Below are 24,913 nucleotides of genomic sequence, written 5' to 3'. Positions count from 1 at the left end.
GAAAATTAGCTTTTCTGCCCACTTAGTCCACTTGCTGAGCATTACAGTACTAGAAACCATTACGTCAATACCGACAGCTTGCAGGCATCTGCTATGTTTGATATTACATGAACCAGGAACTGGAGGTGAAGGTTAAATATCAGTAACATGAGTAAACAATCCAGGCAAAACTCAATCTCAATCCCCACCACAAATAAAATCACCACACAAATAAAATCTCTTTAAAAGTCATCATGTTAAAAATGCAATTTGCAGGAAGTAGGCTTTAATTAAAGTTTCCTAAGAGGATGAGAGGAATCAATAGTGCAACTCAGGGGTTCCACCGTTTGCCAAATTCAGTAGCAAGTAGGACCAGGCAGTTGGTGGGGTGATGGGCAAGTAGCAGGAATGTGGTTTTAGGAGAAACCAACTGATGCGAACAGTGTAGCTGCTTGACATACGTTAAATTTAGCATCTTATTTTACCACAATGCTATCAAATATTATAACAATTTTGAATAAATAGTATTCTACATTCCTAATATTAGAAACATGGGTAGGCCATTCAGCCCATCGAGCCTCCTCTGCCATTCAATCAAATCAGGGCTGATCTGCACCTCATCTCCATTTACTCGCTTTTGCTCCATAGCCCTTGATACCCTTACCTAACAAAAATCTATCTATCTCTGTCTTGAAAGCTCCAATTGTCCGAGTATCCACAGCCTTTTGGGGGAAGAGAGTTCCAGATTTCTACTACCCTTTGTGCGAAAAGAAATGCTTCCTGATTTCGCTCCTGAATGACCTAGCTCTCATTTTAAGATTATGGCCTAGAAATTGGGTTGGGGCGCCAAAGTGGCGCAAAAGTTGCCTGAGCGCAGGATTTAGCGCAGCGATCGGAGTGATACCGATCGCCAGAAACTCAGTTTCAGTGCCCTTCGAGGGAGACGGGGCGAGGCTCGAGGCGCTCCGCGTCCCTCTTAGGGCGCTGAAACTGATTATCGCAGCGCAACGTGCCGCAGCGCCACACGCTGCGGTACTGCAGGCCGTCCTCCCACTGTTAAGGGGGAGGTGCCTGCAACAGCGCGATCCCCGATCGCGAGTGCCGGCAAATGAGCCCAGCACCAAGGAGAAGTGCCGGGCTCTCGGGAAACAGCCGGCAATGCCGCGGGGGGGGGGGGGGGTGGAGGGGTTAGGAGGCCGGGGACGGAGGTGCTGGCAGGCGGCCGCCGAAAAAGCGGCCGCCCCGCACCTCCACCTTAACTTGCGCCGCTGCCGGCACAGTAAGGCCCCGTGAACCGGGCGCGGGTAGCGAGCGGCGCAACTGTGGCGTTCGCTACCAAATATCGCGAACGGGGCACGAATGGGGCGCTGCGCACACCGATGACGTCATCGGTGGCGGCGCAGCGCAAATGCCTAACGCCACCATTAGCGCCCCTTCTGAATATCGCCGGAGACGCAGCCAGTGGCGCTACAGCCACTGACTGCCTCTTTAGGCGCTAACAGGTGGCGCTACTCACCCAATTTCTCCCCCTATGTCTCCTTGTTCTTTATTCCCCCACCAGAGGAAATAGTTTCTCCATATCCTTTTAACATTTTAAGCACCTCGTCAGGTATGTATGCACCCATCCTTACCCCACATTTACTGACCAAGACAGTATTCCACGTCAACAATTATTCCTCAACCAACACCAACAAAAACAGATCAACTGATTATTTATCTCCTTGTTGGTTGCGGGACCTTGTGTGCAAATTGGCTGTCGTATTTGCCTACAAAACAACAGTGACTACCTTTCAAAGGTAACTAACTGGCTGTGAAGTGCAATGGGAGGTCCTGAGAGCTTGAAAAGTACAATATAGACACAAGTTTGTTTTTTCTTGGGCATATCCTCTAGAGCTGAGAAATACCAAGGGGCAGAAAACGTTAGTGGGAGTTGTATACAGACCCCCAAACAGTAATGCTGAGGTTGGGGATGGCATTAAACGGGAAATTAGAGACACGTGCAATAAGGGCACAGCAGTTATCATGGGTGACTTTAATCTACATATAGATTGGGCTAACCAAATTAGTAACAATACTGTGGAGGGGGAATTCCTAGAGTGTATACGGGATGGTTTCCTGGACCAATATGTCGAGGAACCAACTAGAGATCAGGCCATCTTAGACTGGGTATTATGTAATGAAAGGATTCATTAGCAATCTTGTTGTGCGAGGCCACTTGGGGCGGAGCGATCATAATACAGGAAACTTTTTTTTATCCGGGACCGACGTGGTGCCGGTTCATCAAAAATTCCGGATAACCGAAAGCTATAGTAAAAGATACGGAGCTGAGAGATCCGTATAAAGCAACAAACCCTGTTAGGTTCAGAACAATGGCCACAAGTTCCAAGCGTACCTGTAGCTTAGCAACAGCTGCAGCCACACCCTTGCACAGCAACAGATCAAGGAAGGCAAGTAATAAAACTTACCTGAACCTACTCCTGAATTTTGCCTGTTAACCGAGATTTCCGGTTATTTAGGTGCTGGTAAATCAAAAGTTTCCTGTATGATAGAATTCTTCATTAAGATGGAGAGTGAAGTATTTGACTCAGAGACTAGGGTCCTGAATATAAATAAAGGAAACTACGATGGTATGAGGTGGGAGTTGGCTAGGATGGATTGGGGAACGTTACTTAAAGGGTTGACGGTGGATAGGCAATGGCAAACATTTAAAGATTGCATGGATGAACTACAGAATTTGTTCATCCCTGTTTGGCATAAAAATAAAACAAAAAAGGTGACTCAACCGTGGCTAACAAGGAAAATTAGGGATAGCATAAGATCCAAGGAGAGGACATATAAATTGGCCAGAAAAAGCAGCAAACCTGAGGATTGGGAGCAGTTTAGGATTCAGCAAAGGAGGACAAAGGGATTAATTAAGAGGGGGAAAATAGATTATGAGAGTAAGCTTGCAGGGAACATAAAAAATGACTGTAAAAGCTTCTATAGATATGTGAAGAGAAAAAGATTGGTGAAGTCAAGTGTAGGTCCCTTGCAGTCAGAATCAGGGGAATTTATAATGGGGAACAAAGAAATGGAAGACCAATTAAATACATACTTTGGTTCTGTCTTCACAAAGGAGGACACAAATAACCTCCCAGAGATGTCGGGAACATAGGGTCTAATGAGAGGGAGGAACTGAATGAAATCAGTATTTGTAGGGAAATGGTGTTGGTGAAATTGACAGGATTGAAGGCCGATAAATCCCCAGGGCCTGATAATCTACGTCCTAGTGTACTTAAGGAAGTGGCCCTAGAAATAGTAGATGCATTGCTGGTCATCTTCCAAAATTCTATGGACTCTGGAACAGTTCCCATGGATTGGAGGGTAGCTAATGTAACCCCACTATTCAAAAAAGGTGGTAGAGAGAAAACGGGGAATTATAGATCGGTAAGCCTGACATCGGTAGTGGGGAAAATGCTAGAGTCCATTATAAAAGATGTAATAGCAGAGCACTTGGAAAACAATGACAGGATTGGACAAAGTCAACATGGATTTACAAAAGGTAAATCATGCTTGACTAATCTACTGGAATTTTTTGAGGATGTATCTGGTAGAATAGATAAGGGAGAACCAGTGGATGTGGTGCATTTGGACTTTCAGACGGCTTTCGATAAGGTCCCGCATAAGAGATTAGCGTGCAACGTTAAAGCACATGGGATTGGGGGTAAGGTACTGACTTGGATAGAGAACTGGCTGGCAGACAGGAAGCAAAGAGTTGGAATAATCAGGTCTTTTTCCGAGTGGCAGGCAGTGACTAGTGGGCTACCGCAGGGATCGGTGCTAGGACCCCAGTTATTCACAATATATATTATTGATCCAGACAAGGGAACTAGATGTAATATCTCCAAGTTTGCAGACGACACAAAGCTGGGTGGGTGTGTGTGCTGTGAGGAGGATGCAGAGAAATTCCAGTATGATTTGGACAGGTTGGGTGATTGGGCAGATGCATGGCAGATGCAGTATAATGTGGATAAATGCGAGGTTATCCACTTTGGTGGCAAAAACAGGAAGGCAGATTATTATCTGAATGGCAATAGATTGGGAAAAGGGGAAGTGCAACAAGACCTGGGTGTCCTTGTGCACCAGTCGCTGAAGGTAAGCATGCAGGTGCAGCAGGCGGTTAAGAAGGCAAATGGTATGTTGACTTCATAGCGAGAGGATTCAAGTACAGGAGCAAGGATGTCTTGCTGCAGTTGTACAGGGCCTTGGTGAGACCACACCTTGAGTATTGTGTGCAGTTTTGGTCACCTTATCTGAGGAAGGATGTTCTTGCCATGGAGGGAGTGCAGCGAAGATTCATCAGACTGATACCTGAGATGGCAGGAATGACATATGAAGAGAAATTGGGTCGATTGGTCTTGTATTCTCTCGAGTTTAGAAGAATGAGAAGGGATCTCATTGAAACTTATAAAATTCTACCAGGACTAGACAGACTAGATGCAGGAAGGATGTTCCCGATGGCGGGGGAGTCCAGATGCAGGGGTCACAGCCTAAGGATAAGGGGTAAGCCATTTAGGACTGAGACGAGGAGGAATTTCTTCACCCAGAGAGTGGTGAACCTGTGGAATTCTCTACCAAAGAAGGCCATTAAGGCCAATTCATTAAATATATTCAAGAAGGAGTTAGATATATTTCTTAAGGCTAAAGGGATCAAGGGATATGGGGAGAAAGCAGGGACAGGGTACTGAATTTGGATGATCAGCCATGATCTCATTAAATGGCGGAACAGGCTCGAGGGGCCGAATGGCCTACTCCTGCTCCTATCTTCTATGTTTCTATGTGCCTCTGCTTCAGACTGAGACTGCCACATAGTTATGCCAGCTCTGGAGGTCATCCTGCAGACAACTGGTTCCATAGGAATGGCTGTTGCCATAGGAATTCATTAAAATCTTATGTCATCAGATCTTTCCAATGCCACTGGTGATGTATGTCAAATGAAGTCAGTTGACTGTCTAGATCCATCAAGCAAATGACAAAGACTTGCAATGAGCAGCATGTTCATTATTTGTCCTGTGGAAAGGAGACATCAGTTCAATAGAGCATTTCCTGGGTGCTAGGATCCAAAGAGGATATGACACGATAGATGGCACCTATACACTGTACTGACCACTTGAGCTGGTCATCACCTCCTGATAAGCAAGGTGCACTGAAGTGCCAAACAACAACATTCCTCACAGCCATCTCACGCAGCAGCAAGTCCGCCCAGCGAGTTTCCCGGCCAATTGAAGGAAGCGGGTCTGATGACATCATCAGCCGGTTTCCTTAAAGGGACCATGCCCAAAATTACCTTGACATTTGTGCTGTCAGTGTTCTACAGCATTGAGGTGCTGCAAACACTGACAAGCACTGCACAGAGGTGCAGGGCTGCACCCAGGCTCTCCCATGACTTCCTCCATATGCTTATGGAGGGAGTCACAGCAGGCAGGGAGGTTCTCTTCCCTTCCAATGGGCGGAGGAGACCTCCCCAGGAGACTAACGCAGCCTGGTTACACATTGCACAGGAGGGCACAAGCAAGGATGTCGTCAGGAGGACCAGGCTGCAGTGGCGCAAACTTTTCAATGATCTCAATAGATCACAAAATGTTACATACTGCAGCACAGCACACTTTATTGCTGCTACTTCAAACCTGAATTGTTGTCACTTGACCATTTGGAAATGTGACCCCCCACAAATCAAGCTTACTAGAAAATCACCCTGCCTGGTGCATCATCTTCAACATGCACACAAGCTGGGAAACAGATTGGCTATTTTACTGTCACTCATCTATTCTCCAAATTTCTTCCATCTCAGCGCTGCTTCCCTGTTCACAGGACAAATCATTGTGTAACAGGGCAGAGCATACCAGGACCAGTGGGGGTCCCCCTCATTTAAGCCCCCTCAATCGATAGATACAGGTTATGCTGAGAACATAAAGCGAGTATTGATGAAACTGGTGGCTTTCCTGTGGCTCAGGGCTGGTATCATCCTTTTCTTGTTATTTTTCCTCCACTCGCACTCGCTCATTCACTCACATACATTGCAGCAAATCAACATGGTCCAGCTATGTGAGCTGTTTCAGGAGGGATATTTCAGCCACCAATTTTCATTAATTTTCTGCTACCATACTGCCTGATTTCAACTGGAATATTGGAGGAAAATCTGGCCTATAAAGTGGAAGCTCTTGATGGTGGGTTCCTCTCAGGAGTCAGTTTTACTGAATATTAAGGTATTCTACATACCAGGCATCCTTTATTTCCACTCATTAAATCTGGCAACTGATGAGCAGTTCGAGAATTATTAACTAGTGCTCAATACCTCTGGAATATAGAATCACCAGGGAAAAGGAGAGTTAATGTAAGAGCATACAAATTTCTACAGCTTTCATGTTAAAATAAGATTGAAATACAAGGGCCTACTTTTGTAATATCTCTATTGAAAGGGAATTATTAATTTCACTCACTTTAACTTATTCACACTCATCACCTCTACTATATTAAAAATCTTGGCTCCGTGTACATTTCCCATTATAAATTCTTATACCCACATTTATAATAGAAACTGTCCATGTAAAAATGGACAGGGACCCTTTACGCTGTATCAACATAATCAGAAACGTCATCTCTTTTGCTACTGGCGAGTACCAGGAGCATGATCTAACTGCCAAATGCCACCGGAGTGCTACATTTCCCCAAGTACAGGGGGCTAGAAGTAAATGTGCCACATATTGCCTAGCAGCATGTTTTGTGGGACGCATACTTGGGCCATGTGCCTGGTAAGTGGTACCATTCGGTAGGCTTCCTTAATGTTTTTGCCGTCTTCTGCATCTGTTCCCAGCCCTTGTGGATAATGAGCATAGCGTTAAGACCAAATTGTACCTCCTACCAGCCATGCTGCAGCATTTTCCTCTGGGGAGAATGCCCAACAGGGCAACCCTCTTCACATCTGTTGTGTATGTACCTTTAAGAGAAGAACTGATTCTATACTGCAGTACCGGCAGTGACCACCCCTGTATATAAAGCCATAGCAGGCTTCTGTACTTCAGTCTTAAGTTACCCTCTGTTCAGTAAATACCTGTTATTATTGTTCTCCTGCAGTCCGTGTATTATTGATACTCGGACACTACATTGGCGACGAACAGGTTCGAACTCACCTGCAGTACTGCATCACCTCACGGGGATCTTTCCCTGAGAAGAAGCTTCTTGGAGGTCGAAGTCAGAGCAACGGGCGTCGACTGCGGGCAACCGCCCAAGGATCCATCGGAGTTCGGAGAGTTGCAGGAGAGGCTGTGGAGAGCTGGGCTTGGCTCCCCAGTCAAGGTGTTCCAGCAAATCGTGCTGGTAGCAGGTAGTGCGCTGACCCTTCCGGACTGCGGCGGGCTCGAGCTCGATTGAGCGGCTCTGCAAAAGGGGCCGTGCAGCGTCGTCGGGAGGAAAAGAGAGAGAGAGAGGGTGGAGTGCACAGGGCGCGGTCGGTGCTCAAGAACCGGGCAGCGTAGCGAAAATAAAACAAGGGGAAGGAAAAGTGAGACGCGCCGAAGCCGCGGGTTGCTGCCATTACCCTGCAGAACGCTAGGAGCAGCGTGGCAGCAAGGGGAAGAAGGAAAAGTGCGGGAGGCGCCATTTTAATCCATTGGGGAAGAAGAAAAAGCACGGGAGGCGCCATTTTAAATCACCCAAGATGCCGAAAAGTGGCAGTAATCACTGCTTTCGACAACGAGGTAGAAGACTGGACCACGTATGTGGAAAGAATTGAAGTGTACTGCAAGGCAAATGAGGTGGCCGATGGAAAGAAGGCGTCGGTATTATTAAATTTGATGGGCACGAGAACGTACGGCCCATTACGGAATTTAATTACCCCAGCTAAACCAATGGAGAAAAGTTTTGAAGAGATTGTTAATATCTTACAGGAACACCTAAACCCTACACCGCTGCTGATAGCAGAAAGATTCAAGTTCCATAAAAGAAACCAGCACAAAGATGAGAGCAATGCTGATTATCTTACGGAACTACGCAAGTTATCGAAGCACTGCCAGTTCGGAGCAGGACTGGCAGACACCTTGCGGGATAAGTTTGTCTGCGGGCTCCAGAGTGAAGGAACCCAGAAACGACTACTTTCGGAAAAGGACCTGACGGTAGAACAGGCTTTCAGCGTGGCAGTATCCTACGAAGCAGCAGCACGGGGAGCTGCGGAAATACAACAGAAACCACAAGAATACAGCGCTAACGAAATGGCGTATGGAACAGAAAAGTGCTATCGCTGTGGCAGAACAACCCATGATCAGATGGACTGCTGGTTTAAGGACAAAGTATGCAGGCAATGTGGGGAAAATGGGACACATAGCAAGAGTCTGCAGGTCGGGAAAGAAAACCAACACTACAAGAACTACTAAGGAAAAGTACAAGAAAGTAAAGAAATTGACAGACAGTAGTTCGGAAGATCAGGAGAGTGATAATGACTCCGGGAGCAGGAGACTAAGTTGCCTAAAGTTACACAACGTGATCGCAAAGGAGGATCACCGAACCATTTGGGTCACCCTCATGATAGCAGGGTCCCCAGTAAAGATGGAATTGGACATAGGATCAGCCCTAACTGTCATGAATCAACGAGACTATGAGCGGCTATTCTCACACATACCCTTGAAGGACATGTCCATTGTATTGAAGACATACACGGGGCGAAAATCTACCCCAGAGGAAAAATAAGGGTGCCAGTTTAATACAACGGCAAGGAAACACAGAAACTGTATCTATATATACTACCAGATGGAGGACCACCATTATTGGGACGTGAATGGATCCGAAAAATACAATTGGATTGGCATTCCATTCAGGCGCTAACTGTGGCTGACAAAAAGGATGATGACATCACACCTGGACGACTGTCAAAAATTCTAACTGACGCGAAAGAGGTGTTCCAACAAGGACTTGGGACTCTAAAAGGAGTAACGGCAACGATAAAAATCGAAGATAACGCAAACCCAAAATTTTTTAAGGCCAGTCCGGTACCTTACGCGATCCGCCCAGCCGTTGAAGCAGAGCTGGAGAGTCTGGAGCGTTCGGGTGTGCTGTCCAAGGTGGACTGGAGCGAGTGGGCCACACCCATCAATCCTGTAATGAAGAAATCATTGAGCAGCACGCCTGGGGAGCCGAAGAAGGTTCGCATCTGTGGGGACTTCAAGGTAACTGTGAACCCAGTCGTACACACAGTACAATATCCACTTCCACGGATAGAAGATATTTTCGCCTCACTATCTGGAGGGAAACGCTTTACAAAGATTGATCTGGCCCAAGCGTATCTACAAATGGAGGTGGAAGAAGCATCTAGGAAATACCTCACGATAAACACTCACAAAGGCCTTTACCAGTACAATCGACTGGTATTCGGGGTAGCATCAGCCCCGGCTATTTGGCAGAGGGCGATGGAACAAGTCCTGCAAGGGATCCCAGGGACCCAGTGTTATTTGGACGACATCCTGGTTACGGGCGAAAATGACAGTGAACACCTTGCCAACCTGGAGCAGGTGCTCACTAGATTACAGGAATATGGGCTACGAGCCAACCGCCCCAAATGCGAGTTCTTCAGGAGACAAATCTCGTATTGTGGCCACATGATTGATGAGGAAGGGTTGCATAAGTCGCCGGACAAGATTGAGGCTGTAGTCAAGGCTCCAGCACCGGAAAATGTGTCGCAACTGTGGTCGTTCCTTGGGTTGGTGAACTACTACCATAAGTTCTTGCCGAATTTATCTACAATTTTGCACCCACTGAACGCCCTGCTGCAAACTGGAGTAACATGGAAATGGAGTGATGAGTGTAAGCGTGCCTTTCAGAAATGTAAATGCCTAATCACTTCAAAAGAAGTATTGGCCCACTACAATCCAACACTACTGATTCGGTTAGCATGTGATGCGTCTCCCTACGGCATCGGAGCGGTGCTGTCACACAAATTCCTTGACGGTTCAGAGAGGCCAATAGTCTTTGCGTCGCACTCGTTAACCTCAGCCGAGCATAACTACGCCCAGATTGACAGGGAGGCCCTCAGCCTGGTGTGGGGGGTGAAGAAGTTCAATCACTCTCTGCACGGGCAGAAAATCACCCTACTGACTGATCATCAGCCCCTGGTCTCCATTTTTAACCCAAAGAAGGGCGTTCCGGTGATGACGGCGCAACGGCTGCAAAGATGGTCACTTTTTCTAGGGGCACATCAGTACGACATAGAGTACAAGGGTACGAAACAGCATGGAAACGCTGATGGGCTGTCGCGCCTACCGTTGCCTATGGTAGAGGAAGCACCTGCAGTGGACCCTGTTGAGATATTCCATGCGACCATAGTCGAATGTCTACCTGTTACAAACTCAAGTATAGGGAAGGAAACCCGAAATGACCCAACACACTCTCGGGTCTATGATTTGACGGTGAAGGGATGGCCAGCACATGGCGACTCACTGTTGCCAGCATTCTCGCCAAGGAGAGAACAGCTGTCAGTCTGCCGGGGGACCTTGATGTGTGGATCCCGAGTGGTAATTCCACCCAAGTTGAGAGATAGAGTGCTCAATGAGCTTCATGAGGGTCATCTGGGAGGGGTAAAAATGAACAGCCTAGCCAGGGCGTTTGTGTGGTGGCCGGGAATCAATAAAGAAATCGAGGATATGACCAAGAGATGCACAGGATGCCAGAAGGTCCAAAACGCTCCACCACAGGCCCCGCTACATCCATGGGAGTGGCCCTCATCTCCATGGCAACGGGTACACATTGATTTTGCTGGTCCATTTATGGACTCAATGTTACTAATCGCCGTGGACGCCCATTCGAAATGGCCAGAGGTCATCAAAATGTCCTCCACCACCACGGAGAAAACTATTGCAGTCCTACGGACCATCTTCGCCAGGAGTGGCTTGCCAGAACAGATTTGCTCCGACAATGGGCCATAGTTTGTGTCAGAGGATTTCCGGAGGTTTCTGAGGAATAATGGGGTGAAACATTACACATCTGCCCCATATCATCCAGCCACAAATGGATTGGCTGAGAGGTTTGTTCAGACCTTTATAAAGGCAATAAAGGCGATGTATAACGACGACATACCACTACAACACAAGGTGGATAATTTCTTGTTTGCTTACCAGAATGCGACACATGCAGTCACCAACCGAGCTCCAGCCATAATGTTCTTCAACCGAAGGCTAAGATGTCGCCTGGATTTGCTCAAACCAAACATAAGACGAGATGTTGAGGATAAGCAATTCCAGCACGTCAATGAGAAGCCAACCAGGAGCTTCAAGATAGGGCAACCAGTCTTGGCCCGCGACTACCGAACAGAAAAATGGCAGCCAGGAACGACATGCACACAGCAGGGACCACTAATGTACACAGTGGACGTTGGAGAGAGCATCGTGAGACGCCATGCTGACCAGATTCTAGAGTCACAGGAACAAGCCAAACCCATACCACGAGCATGTGCACCTGGTAATAAACCTGAAGTACAGATTGCGTCTACCTCAGAAGCAGTGGTATTGGAAGCTGACGAACCAACCAATGACAATGAGCCAGAATCAACTCCGCCGCAAGAACAGGATACTCGAGAAAGGCGCTATCCAGTCAGGATCAGGAAGCCTCCTCAAAGACTGAACTTATAAATGATTATTTCAGTTGATGTATACAGTACAGAGAAAATTGTAATTGTAATTAGTTATTATTTAGTTGTTAAATGAATGTTATGTACTGTTTATCTAAAAGGGGAGGAATTGTTGTGTATGTACCTTTTTAAGAGAAGAACTGATTCTATACTGCAGTACCGGCAGTGACCACCCCTGTATATAAAGCCATAGCAGGCTTCTGTACTTCAGTCTTAACTTACCCTCTGTTCAGTTGCAAGCACGAGCAGAGGGAGCAGCCAGACTTTGGAGAGTGGATTAAAGTGGTGGTCCCCTGACCAGGAAGAGGAGGAGAACGTTGGACCACCACCACCAACTCCACCATCATTACATCAACTGAGGTGCCTGGAGAGAGAGGACAGAGGAGGAGAAGGAGAAAGGAGGCCTACATCAACATCAACCAGGGGAGAGGCCTTTCTATCACTGCCTCCCCAAATTGGCCTCCACTTCAGGAGAGGGAGAGAGGGGAGAGAAACCAACTGCTTGAAAGGAGGGAAGAAAACTTCATCCGGAACATCTACAGGTGGGTGTTATTTGGGGCACTCTCCCAAGACTTTGTATTTTAGGTGGGGGGAGAAAAGAAGAAGCAAGGCCGGATCATCAAGGGGTGTAGTGTGTGTGTGTGCTCTTGTTAAAAGCTAGGCCACACACACCACTAATTAGCATCCCTTCTATTGCCTGCCCTGGGAGAGCTTGGAGCTGCCCAAGGTGAAGTCCTTAATTTAATTTAATTACATCGTTAAGACCTGTTGCAGGACTAAGCCTGGGCTTCTCCAGCTTTTCCAGGTGAAGACGTCTTCTCCCCCTGCCAGAAGACCACCATCACCAAAGACTTTTTCCATCGGAGAGTGCAACCCTGCCAACACCCACCCACCATCCTGAGTGGCAACACTGCCCTTTGCGGCCTCCCTCCTTCCCACCCCCCCACCTCTCTCTCTCTCTTTGTCTCTCTCTGCCTGTCTTTCTAAGGCACCTTAGTTTCATCTATTTTATTAATTGCCAATTGAGCAGAGGGGAGAGGCCACTCTCCCAATTTAAATCAATAAGGAGAGAGGTGTGTCCTCATTTTAATCAGCTCCCTCTGCTCAATAGAGGACAAAAAATATATATATACACCGAGGCCATTAACACCTTCAGGCCTGTGACTTGGGGTGAGTGTAGCCCTTAAAAAAAGCACCCCAGAATGGCGACTGCGTCTTCGCCGGTGGCGGGGCCAGCCGGGACCTATGCGAGAGTGGTAGCCACGGCCACAGCTGCTCCCGCTGTTCCTGCTGCCCCGTCACCTTTTCGATTAATAACAAAAAAGCTTGGGGTGAAGAGCTACACTCACCCCACTATGACCATCGAGGCCTGCGTCAAGGCCATGGCTGGGGTTGTCGGCCCCTCAGCCATCGTCGCGGCCTCGAAAATGTATGGGAAGGCTGTGTTCTTCCTGGGGTCGGAGCGGGCGGTGTCCCTGGCTGTCGCCAAGGGGCTCACCGTGGGCGGGACCTTCCTGCCGGTGGATCCTCTCGAGGCCACCGCGCAGAGGATCATTATTTCCAACGTCCCGCCCTATGTTCCTGGTGAGCTCCTCCTTCCCCATTTGCGACAACTTGGGGAGGTGAGGTCGGGGATCACGCCCATCCCGCTCGGCTTCCGGGAGGCCAGCCTTCGCCACGTCTTCTCCTTCCGGCGCCAGCTGTTTATCCAGCTGGCGCGGGAGGAGGACACTGAAGGGGCGTTCGTCGTCCTCCACGAGGGGACCGCCTACCGCGCCTTTTGGACGTCGGACGGTGTGAGGTGCCATGCCTGCAGGGAGGTGGGGCACATCAGGAGGAACTGCCCTGCCTCCAAGGCCGCCGGATCATCTCGTGCGGCCGAGGCTGGCGCCGCCGCCGCCGCCCTTCCCCCCGGATCTGCCCACGCGTCAAGTACGTCTGATGCGCGGTTGACGTCGGGGGCCGATGCCACCAAGGCCTCCGGCGGGGGGGAGGGAGCGTGTCCGGCCGGAAAGAAGGCGCGGGGAAAAAAGAAGCACCTTAGGGCAGGTCCCCCCGTGGATGGTGAGCCCTTGCCCCTTGAGCCCCTTACACCCGCGCTCCTCGCGGAGTTGATCAGGGCAGATGTGAGCGGGAGGGGCCCCGTGCCCGAGCCTGTGGCCGCAACCGCCGCAGCGGTAATGCCAATACCTGCGGCCGGGCTCGGGCCCGAGGAACCCGACAAACCTGCTCCGCCGGAGGGAGTCGAGGAGGAGGCCTTTGCAGACATGGAGGTCTCCCTCGCTCCCTCCGTGCTAAAAAGAAGGCGCGACCCCCTGGATGAGGAGGAGGACCGGGAGGAGGAAGGTCCCTCCGAGCAGGGGGAGTCGTCGCCCGCCGCGGGTACTGCGCCCCCCCGCCCCCCCAGCGCTGTCGTCATCACCAGCGATCGGCAGGGGTCGCCTGTCCCTCGGGAGGCTGAGGCAGATGTGTCTGTCCAGCACGTGCCTCCCGGGGATGGGGATGAGACCCTGCCCGTGGGGGGGGTTGCGGAACAACCCGCGGCAGTAATTGAAGTTGACCTTTTATCGGTGTCGTTACCCCTCGCCGGGTCGGGCAGCCTGGGGGTTGGGTCGGGCGAGCTCGAGGATAATGAGCTCGCCCAATGCGACCCGGACGTCTCCCAGGGGATGCTCGTCCTGGTAGAGCTTTTAATTCAAAACCCCCCGTCCGCTGGGTCGGAGGTTGGTGGCGGGGAGGAGGATGGCCCCCTGGCTGCGTCTCTGGTGCCGGACGTACTGGAGGAGCTGGAAATTGTTCTCTCCCCGGTTTCTCCGATCGTTCCGGCGTCTGAGGCGGAGAGGAGCTCTGAACCGCCGCCGTCTTCTGGCCCGGCACCCCTAGAGGAGCCCAGGGAGAAATCCTCTGCCGCCGATCCTGGGGGTGGGATCCGGGCGGAGGCGGGGCTGGCTGGCGCGGCCGAGTCGTTCGCTTCGCACTGCGCGGCGGACGGGTCGGCCGCTGGTGACGACCCCCTGGAGGAGGATGGGGACTCGGTGATGGGCACGGAGGACGATTCGGACTCCAGCGCCGACGTGGCGATGGATGACCTCGTGCCCCTTGCCAAGTCTCCCCTCATTTCCGTAAGGGAACTCCGGGATTTTATGGCCACGTGCCTGGGTCAGCGCAATAAGGTCCGGCTGGCCCTCGACAGGTGGTCGGAGCTGGCGCTGCTCATCGATTCCGTCCGCGCCGCTGTTAAGATCTTGGGCGCGGACGAGGGTGTGAACCCGCTCGAGCTGCGTCGGCTCACAACGTTTCTCACTGGGCTGCTGAGGAAGTGGCGGCGGACCAGCGGCTGCGCTTCCTCGCCCCGTTAGGTGTAGGTAGAGGTTGCACTATGCTTCTGACATGAAGATAACCATAGCCAGCCTCAACATCAACGGCAGCAGGGAGGCGCGCCGCAGATTCAATAACTTCTCGGTCCTTCGGGACGGGAAGTATGCGGTGTGCTTCCTGCAAGAAACCCACACCGTTCCGGGAGACGAAGCCACGTGGCTCCTGGAGTGGCAAGGAGGGGTCAGCATGAGTCACCTCTCCAACAATTCCAGCGGGGTGGCTATCTTGCTGGCCCCGCATTTTCAGCCGGAGATCTTGGGGGTCAAGGAGCACGTGCCGGGCCGCTTGCTCCATGTCACTGTTCGCCTGGGGGGCGTGCCGCTCCATCTAGTGAATGTGTACGCCCCTCAGACCAGTGCGCAGCAAGTGCGCTTCTTCGAAGAAGTGTCCGCTCTCTTGGGCTCCATCGACGTGGGCGAGTGCGTCATCCTCGGGGGGGATTTTAACTGCACCCTCGAGGCGAGGGACCGTTCGGGTCCCCCGCGAAGCCCGGCGGCGATGGAGAAGTTGAGGGACCTGGTTGGGTCCTTCGACTTGGTGGACGTCTGGCGAAATCTCCACCCCGACTCCAGCGCCTTCACTAGCGTGAGGTCTGGGGGAGGAAGGTCCAGAATCGACCGCCTCTACATTTCCCGGGCGTTCGTCTCCTGCGTTCCGGCAGCTTCCATGCGGCCGGTGCCGTGCACGGACCACCACCTGGTGTGGGCGGAGCTCGCTCCGCTGCGCGCGCGGGGGGGGTCCGTGTACTGGCATTTTAACAACCTGCTGCTGGAGGACGCACGGTTCCGGGATTCGTTTCGTCGATTCTGGGCCGACTGGAGAAGGAAGCAGGGGGGCTTCCCCTCCTTGAGGCTATGGTGGGATGTGGGCAAGGCTCACATCCGTCTCTTCTGTCAGGAGTACGCGAAGGGGTCGACCAAGAGGCGGGAGGCCCGGGTCGGGCGGTTGGAGAAGGAGGTGCTCGACCTGGAGTCCCGTCTCGGTCAGGTCGTCGAGGACCGGGCCCTGCGGAAGGTGTACGAAGAGAAGAAGGGCGCGCTGAAGGACCTGCAGCTCGTCGGGTCCCGAGGCGCGTACGTGAGGTCGCGGATCCAGCTCCTGCGGGACCTGGACCGCGGCTCCCCCTTCTTCTACTCGCTGGAAAAAAGACGGGGGGTCCGTAAGCAGCTCTTGGGGCTGCTGGCCGACGACGGATCTCTGGTCTCGGATCCGGAGGGAATCAGCGCGGAGACCCGCGCCTATTACGGGGCTCTGTTCTCTCCGGATCCGTCCAGCGAGGATGCGCGCAGAGTTTTGTGGGAGGACCTGCCGAAGGTTGGCCCGGAGGGCGCCGAAAAATTGGACGCTCCGCTAAGTCTGGCGGAGCTGACCGGCGCCCTCCGCCAGCTCTCTAGGGGAAAGTCCCCGGGGCTGGACGGGCTGACCGTGGAGTTCCACAGGGCGTTCTGGGACGTCTTGGGGGGCGACTACGCGCGGGTCCTGGGGGAAAGTTTGGCGACCGGGGAGATGCCCCTCTCTTGGCGCAGGGCGGTCATTGTCCTGCTGCCTAAGAAGGGCGATCTCCGCCTCCTTAAGAACTGGCGCCCGGTCTCCCTCCTCAGCACGGACTATAAAATCTTTGCCAGGGCCATGTCTGCTCGCCTTGGCACCGTGCTGGCCCACATGATCCACCCCGACCAGTCCTACACGGTCCCGGGCCGGACCATCCACGATAACATCCATCTGGTCCGGGACCTGGTCCACCACTCCCAGAGGGCTGGTCTGTCGGTCGCCTTCCTTTCCCTGGATCAGGAGAAGGCGTTCGACAGGGTGGATCACGAGTATCTCTTCGGGACTCTGCGCGCATTCGGGTTCGGGACGCATTTCGTCGCCCGGATCCGACTTCTGTACGCCGCCGCGGAGTGTCTGATTAAAGTTAACGGGTCCTTGACGGCGCCCCTTCGCTTCGGGAGGGGGGTGCGTCAGGGATGCCCCATGTCCGGCCAGTTATATGCCATTTGCGTGGAGCCTTTCCTGCGCCTCTTGCGGAAGAGGTTGACGGGACTGGCTCTGCAAGGGCCGGGCGTGGAGGTGGTCCTCTCGGCTTACGCCGATGACGTGCTCCTCACGGTCACGGATCCCGCTGACTTGCGGAGGATGCGGGAATGCCAGCAGATTTACTCGGACGCATCCTCCGCCAAGATCAACTGGGAGAAATGTTCCGGACTCCTGGTGGGTCAGTGGCGGGTGGACTCCCTGCCGGAGGAGTTCAGGCCTTTCGCCTGGAGCACCACGCACCTCCTCTATTTGGGAGTCTACCTTAGCCCTGCCGAGGACGCTTGGCCGGCGAACTGGCAAGAGCTGGAGGCCAAAGTCACCGCTCGCCTAGGACGCTGGACAGGACTGCTCCGAGTGTTGTCCTACAGGGGTCGAGCGCTGGTCATAAACCAGCTGGTGGCCGCCATGTTGTGGTACCGGTTGGTCACTTTGATCCCTCCCCCTGCGTTTGTCGCCAAGATTCAGAAGAAGCTCATCGACTTCTTCTGGGACAAAAGGAAGCACTGGGTCTCTGCCGCGGTTCTGTGTCTCCCGCTTAGGGAGGGCGGTCAGGCGCTGGTGTGCCTTCGCACCCAGGCTGCGACTTTCCGTCTTCAGACGCTGCAGAGATACCTGTACGTCGAGAATCCTCCGAGATGGTGTGCGCTGGCGACGTTTTTCTTCCGCCAGCTGCATGGCCTCAATTACGACACGCAGCTCCTGTTTGCGAAAGTGGGCAGCAGGCGTGCCGGCCTGCGGGAGCTGCCTGTCTTCTACCAGGAACTACTATGGGTTTGGAACTACGTCGCTTCCAGGCGGAGCTCTCCCCCGTCAGGAGCGGCGGCTCTCCTTCGGGAGCCGCTGCTCAGGAATCCGCACCTCCACGAACACGGGTTCGGGCGGCTGGCGGAGGGTAGGGCTGTGGCTGGCAAGGTGACCAGAGTCGGGGACCTGCTCGATGGCGGAGGAGCGGGCTGGATGGCGCCGGAGGAGCTGGCGCGGCGCCTGTCCTGGGCCAACGTCCGGCTCGCGGTCGAAACCATCGAATCGGTAAAAGCGGCACTGGGCCCCGACTCCACTAGGTGTATCGAGGCGGCTCAAGCACGTGGGGCGATCCCGTCCGAGCTTACCCCCGTTCGGACGGAATTCCTCATCGGCGCCCGGCCCCGAAACTCCCCTCGGGAACCGGCGCCTCACAACTTGAGCCGTCTCGAGGAAATACCCTCCGTGCCTTTTCATTCCGCGCGGAGGGGTTTCCTGTACGGGCTGCTCCTGCACACTCTCCACTTTGCCATCTTCGTCTACCGTCCGGACACGCCTTGGCGTGGCGTTTTGCCGACCGGCGGTAGCGGAGGCCCCCAATGGAGGGCTCTCTATGCGGGAGTCCTCCCTTGTTCCATCGGGGACTTGGCCTGGAGGGTGTTGCACGGAGCGGTCCCATGCAATAAGGTTTTAAGTAGGTTCACGGACTCCCAGGCCGCCTGCATTTTTTGCGGCCTGGAGGAGTCCGTGTTTCACGTTTATATGGATTGTGAGAGGTTGCAGCCCCTCTTTCACTACTTGAAGGGGCTGCTCCTCGATTTTTGGTTGCACTTCAGTCCCACGCTCTTGATCTACGGTCACCCGGTGCGGAGGGGAGCGGACAGGTTGGAGGACCTCCTTGTGGGCCTGCTCCTGGGCCTGGCTAAAAGAGCCATCAATTGGTCCAGGCAGCGGGCGGTCGAGGGGGTCGTCCAGCCGGATTGCCTGCATCTCTTCCGCGGCCATGTTCGCACCCGGGTGGCCCTGGAGATGGAGCACGCGGTGTCCACCGGTGCGCTTGAGTATTTCCGCGACCGGTGGGCGCCGCGGGGACTGGAGTGCATCATCAACACGGATAACCAAATTTTAATTTGATTTGTTAAGCTTTCGTTGAACTTTTGTTTATTTACAGTCGAATTGGTTTTTTTTGGGTCCAAATAAAAGAGTACCCTCTGTTCAGGGGGTAGTCGTGGCCGAGTGGTTAAGGCGATGGACTAAAAATCCATTGGGGTTTTCCCGCGCAGTTTCGAATGCTGCTGACTACGGAAATGAGGACGTCGTCCCAAATGGCTCGTTTGTATTTCAATCACAAAAAGAGTACCCTCTGTTCAGTAAATACCTGTTATTATTGTTCTCCTGCAGTCCGTGTATTATTGATACTCGGACACTACAACATCCAACTCATGTAGCAGCATTTACACAGGCGGTTCAGGTGCTGCACCCCTTCCAGCCACTGGCCACAGACTCCCATTTCCTGTTTTCACATATATTTTGTCCACCATTGGTTTTTGGCAGTGAATGGTTTGCCTCTTGCAACCTTTAATAAAAGCTTTTTTTTTAAAATTACCTTCATCAGTACATCTTCTATAAAAGCTCTACACATTTGTCTCCATATATGTGGCCGCTTACCTTTTTAAGTTGCTGCATCCTTTTTCATTTTTCCACAGTGAGCTGCTGACGCAGGATTTCCTGCATTCCCTGTGGGGAGCTCCCGGCACCAGGCCCAATTGTGCGAGGAGCTCGCCTGCCTAAAAAAAATAGATTAGCCAATCACGAGAACACGTTGCAAGCTGATTGGCAGCTTTAGCAATTTGTAAACTTCAATCTGCTAAGCTTGTAGAATTTCTGACCTTCAGGAAACTTTGTCAGATTAAGAATTCACGATTAGTCTAAATGTTAGCAAACACCAAGCTTAAACGTTGGCTCATCATGAGGTTTCTGTGCGTTCCAAAGCCTGGATTATGATAAGCTTGCAGCGTTAGTGCATATGTAATCTTTTAACTTTATCACAAGCCTTCTGTTTGTGAAACCAATATTATAACTGTTACTCTACAAAACCAGCAAATATCTTGGTGCAATCATCTGCAATGGGAAGCTAAAATTGCTGTGTAATTGGTTGATAATATTTATAAATCATTTTGACTAGGAATACTGTGCAGTTTCATTGTGGAATTGAGTGATGGATATTTGGAGCTATTATTAGCTGCAGGATTTCTTTTCTAGTGATCGGCTTGCCAATTTTCATCAATACAAAAATCAATGAGCCAGAATAATTTCTGAATAAATTACTGCAGTAGGGTGCTTTTTAAAGTTATTTTAATTCTCAAGTTGAAATGATTCCAGGACTTCAATCACCTAAGCAAATCCAATTCATCTCTCCCAAAGACTTCAAAAAAGCCCCATCCACATGGCAAAATGTTTGGAAGCTCTTTTTGTTTGGATAGGGGAGAAAAATTGTTTGGCATTTTCATTCACAAGTGATGCATTTCAACAACACCTTGCATTATAGAGTGCGTTCAGCACAGAAAAACATCCAAAGGCACTTCATAGCGGCAGAATCAGATAAAAAATGGATGCCAAGACAAAGAAGAATATATTAAGAGGGGTGGTCAAAGAGGTGGGTTTTAAGGAGGGTCTTAAAGGAGAGGGAAGTGGAAAAGGCAGGTGGGTTTAGGGGGGAATTGCAGAACATTTTGGCCTAGATGGCTGAAGACATGTTGCCAATAGTAGGGGGAAGGAGGGAGGGTAAGCACAAGAATCTTTCAAAGGAATGGAGTGGTCTGGGGTGGAGGGGTTGTAAGTCTGGAGAAGATTGCAGAGATGGGGTGGGGCAAAGCCATAAAGGGATTTAAAGGATAATATAAGTCAGTAGGGATGGGGTGATGGGTGACCACTTACGGACAGCAGAATTTTGATTGAGCTGAAGTTTACAAAGGGTGGCGAATCGTAGGTCGCCCAGGAGAACATTGGAATAGTCGTGTCTGGCGGTGACAAAGGCACAGATAAGGGTATCAGCAGCAGATAGGATGAGGCAGGGGTGGAGGCGAGCAATATTATGGAGGTGGAAATAGGCAGTCTTTGTGATGGAGAGGATATGGGGTAGGAACCTCAGCTTGGGGTCGTATAGGACATCAAGGTTGTGAACTATCTGCTTCAACCTGATACAGTTGCTGGGGAGGGGGATGAAATCAGTGGAAAGGGTACGGCGCTTCCCAGTGTTTAACTGGAGGAAATCTGCAGTTCAGCCAAGTACAAATGCTGACAAGCAGTCTGAAAACATAAAGGCAGTGGGGTGGCTGAGAGAGTAAGTGGAAAGTAGAGGTGGGTGTTGTCAGCTTACACGTGGAATCTGACCCCAATGGGGAAATTTAATCCCACAAAATGGGTGGGTTGGGGTCAGATGGGAGGGTAAAGATTTAAAAATCTGAATCCCGTCCCCCAACCTCATTTGGAAGCACCATTTTAAATTTAACTCTGGTTGTCCAGGTTTCCCGGCCCTCGGGGAACCCGCCAGCTAAAGGAAGGTGAGGACTGCTGGATCCAGGAGGTAGGTGCTTATCCATTTACCTGCTGGATCCTGCTTCGCAACCCCCCCCCCCCCCCCCGATCGGACAACCCTCCAACCCTTCCAATCTCCCACTGACACCTCCCCCCCCCCCGCCATAAGTCCTCCGATCTCTGCTCCCCAATCCAGCCCCCAACCCCCCCGTCCAACGATCCAACCCCCGACCTCCCCTCCAACGATCCGACCCCCGACCTCCCCTCCAACGATCCGACCCATGACCCCCCCTCCAACGATCCGACCCCCGACCCCCCCCCTCCAACGATCCACGGCCCCTGACCTCGCCGACAATCCCCGGCCTTCCAACCACCCACCCTCCCGCCCAACCCCTCCCTTCACTCCTCTTTGCGGCCTGGTGCCTCAGGGCTACCTGCCCAACAGACAGACAGCCTTTCCATCTGGCTGGCTGCTGGCGGGAAACAAAGAATCAAAATGCTAACCCGGCCCTGCCATTAAATTCGGCAGGGCCTGAGGGAAACCCATTTTCCCAGGTTTCCCGACCGCTTTCCAGCCCCCCTGTTCAGTACCTGCCTCCAAATTAAAATTCCGACCCATGCCTTTGGATGATGTTGCCAAAGGGCAGCATATAGACAACAGAGAGGAGTGGGCCAAGGATGATTCCTTGGGAGATTCAAGTGTTAACAGTGCAGGGGTGGGAAGAGATGCCATTTCTGGAGATGCTGTAGCTATGATTGGCTAGGTGAGAGTAGAACCAAGGGAGGGCAACCCCACTGAGCCAGACCACAGAGAAGAGGTGATGGAAGTGATCAACCTTATGAAAGACTGCAGAAATATCAAAGAGGACAAAGAGAGATAATATAACACTGTCACAGTCACAGAAGATGAAATTCGTGACTTTGATCAGCGCTGTGGCAGGTGCAGAAACAGAAACCTGATTGGAGATATTCAAACATGGAGTTGCAGGAAAGGTGGGCACAGATTTGGGAGGTGACGACATGTTTAAGGACTTTGAAGAGGAAAGTGAGCTTGGAGATGGAGTGCTAGTTTGTAGGGACAGAGGGGTGGAGGATATTTATTTGAGGAAAGGAGTGATAGTAGTTTTGAAAGGGAGGAGACAGTAGCTGAGGAGAGGGAACCATTTACAATGTCAGCTGGTAGGGAGGCCAGGAAGAGAAGTTGGATGGACAGCAATTTAGTCGGAATGGGATCAAGGGAGAAGGAGGTGGATCTCGTGGATGAAGTTAGCTCAGTGAGGGCATGTGGGAGAAAAGTGAGAAACTAGAGAAAGATGTGGGTTCAGGGCTAGGACAGGGGAAGCTGGGGAAGTTTCGGTTTAGTGGGGAAGGGCGGGAAGCAGCAAATGGTCTCAATTTTAGTGACAAAAAAGTCACAAAAAGCCCTTGCACTTGTTGGAGGTGAGGGTGGAGGGGACAAGGGAGCGGAGTTTAAGAAAATGGTTGGTAGTGGAGAAAAGAAGCCAGGGTTTTCTTGGATCTCCAGAATAATCCTGAAGTACTGTGATTGTGTCATCTGCTTCCAAACATATACACAAATGTGTATTGAGTGTTCTTTCATGACGACAATAGCCCTTTAAAATAAAGAGTTTGGGGAGATAAATCAGTTCTAATTGTACTCCTGAAAGGATGGGTAAAATATTCAAAGAAATATATATTTCAAACATTAAAACCTTTCATGTAAGCAATTAGCATGATGTACTTTTATAAACTGGGCTCAAAATATAAAATGCCATGACATTAGTATACTTCATTCAACATTTTTTAATTCAAAATCCTTACAGTAATTGTGATTTTATTTATTTGAATTTTGATGTCAATTGTATAGACCTGGATACTGTATTGAAGAAATTCCCTCAAGCTGCACTAACATCTTTATATACAGGTTTTTCTGTATATTAGCTTGTGGGCATTGGCTTTTGGTGTGGCTCCAAATGAGATAACACCTTCTTGATTTTTACTGTGATAATTTAGCATTGTTTGACCTCTACTTATAGACTTATTGGTTGATCTTATTTATATCTAACTTTTTTTCTCCCTCCAATCCACAGGGACCTTTTGTTCATATTGCAAGTATGTGTGCTGCATTGCTGAGTAAATTCATGTCACTGTTCGGTGGGATTTATGAGGTAAGACTTATATATTCAGAAGTACTGATTGAAGTAAGACAGTCATGTTCCATTTTATTTGCATCCATTGTGCACTCTTGTTTCTACACGTAAGAACATAACATAAGAACTAGGAGCAGGAGTAGGCTATTCGGCCCATCGAGCCTGCTCCACCATTCAATAAGATCATGGCTGATCTTCTACCTCATCTCCACTTTCCTGATCTATCCCCATGTCCCTTGATTCCTTTAATATCCAAAAATCTATCGATCTCTGTCTTGAATATACTCAACAACTGAGCCTCCACAGCCCTTTGGGTTAGAGAATTCCAAAGATTCACCACCCTCTGAGTGAAGAAATTTCTCCTCATCTCAGTCCTAAATGGCCGACCCCTTATTCTGAGACTGTGACCCCTGGTTCTAGACTCCCCAGCCAAGGAAAACATCCTCCCTGCATCTACCCTGTCGAGCCCTGTAAGAATTTTGTATGTTTCAATGAGATCACCTCTCATTCTTCTAAACTTTAGAGAATATAGGCCTAGTCTACTCAATCTCTCCTCATAGGACAATCCCCCCATCCCAGGAACCAGCCTGCAGACCCTTCGTTGCACTCCCTCTATGGCAAGTATATCCTTCCTTAGATAAGGAGACCAAAACTGTACACAATACTTCAGGTGTGGTCTCACTAGGGCCCTATATAATTGCAGTAAGACATCGTGGCCTAGAAATTCGGTTGGCTTTGCGCCCAGTTTTCGCCCAAAGAGGGCTTTTGCGCCAATAGAGGAGTTCGCGCTGATATTCAGCGCTGCGGTAATGGCGGCGGTAGCCGGTAGCGCTGCGCCGGCACCGATGACGTCATCGGTGTGCGCAGTGCCCCGGTTCCGCCCCGATGCCGGCCCGAATCCCATATTCAGTTGCCGCCGCCTCCTCCGTGGCGGCCGCTACTTACATCCGGAGACCAGGGCCTTACTGCAGCCTTAGTGGGGCGCATAAAGGTGGAGGTGCAGCCGGCCGCTTTTTCGGCGGCCGCCTGCCCGCACCTCCTTCCCCGGCCTCCTCCACCACCCCCCCCCCCCGCGGCATTGCCGGCTGCTTTCCGCGAGCCCGGCACTTCTCCGTGGTGCCGGGCTCATTTGCCGGCACAATCCAGCGGCGATCTCCCCGTTGCAGGCACCTCCACCTTAAGAGAAGGAGGAGGCCTGCTGTACCGCAGCCTGCCGCACTGCATCGGGTGGCGCAGCGGCGCCTACAGCGCTGAAATTCAGTTTCAGCGCCCCAAGCGGGGGCGGCCACACCCTGGAATAGCGCCCGGTTCCGACTTGGGGCGCAAAAAACGAATATCTGACGGGCGCAACTGGCTCCGCGCTCAGCGCTAACTTTTGGGCGCAAACCAGCTGGCAGGCCCAAACTGAATTTCTAGGCCCTTTACTCTTATACTCAAATCC

The 24,913-nt window shown here is 51.3% G+C and overlaps 1 protein-coding gene and 1 non-coding gene across 2 annotated transcripts in view; both read left to right on the top strand.

Moving 5' to 3' along the window:
• The window catches only part of LOC147115698 (chloride channel protein 2-like), a 644,493-nt gene that overhangs the window by 323,195 nt on the left and 296,385 nt on the right, over positions 1 to 24,913 (top strand). The window contains exon 6 of the mRNA XM_085990183.1: positions 23,413 to 23,490. Coding sequence (XP_085846309.1) covers positions 23,413 to 23,490 — 78 coding nt within the window. The remainder of the gene's footprint in view (positions 1 to 23,412; positions 23,491 to 24,913) is intronic.
• trnaf-aaa (transfer RNA phenylalanine (anticodon AAA)) lies at positions 19,008 to 19,089 on the top strand. Its single transcript has one exon. It is a non-coding gene; the product is annotated as a tRNA-Phe (tRNA).

The sequence above is a fragment of the Somniosus microcephalus genome, chromosome 6 (assembly GCF_052327205.1).
Source record: "Somniosus microcephalus isolate GS21.2 chromosome 6, FLI_Smic_1.0, whole genome shotgun sequence".
NCBI lineage: Eukaryota > Metazoa > Chordata > Chondrichthyes > Squaliformes > Somniosidae > Somniosus > Somniosus microcephalus.
The sequence above is the reverse complement of the archived record's forward strand: the minus strand, read 5'-3'. Positions and strand labels throughout refer to the sequence as shown.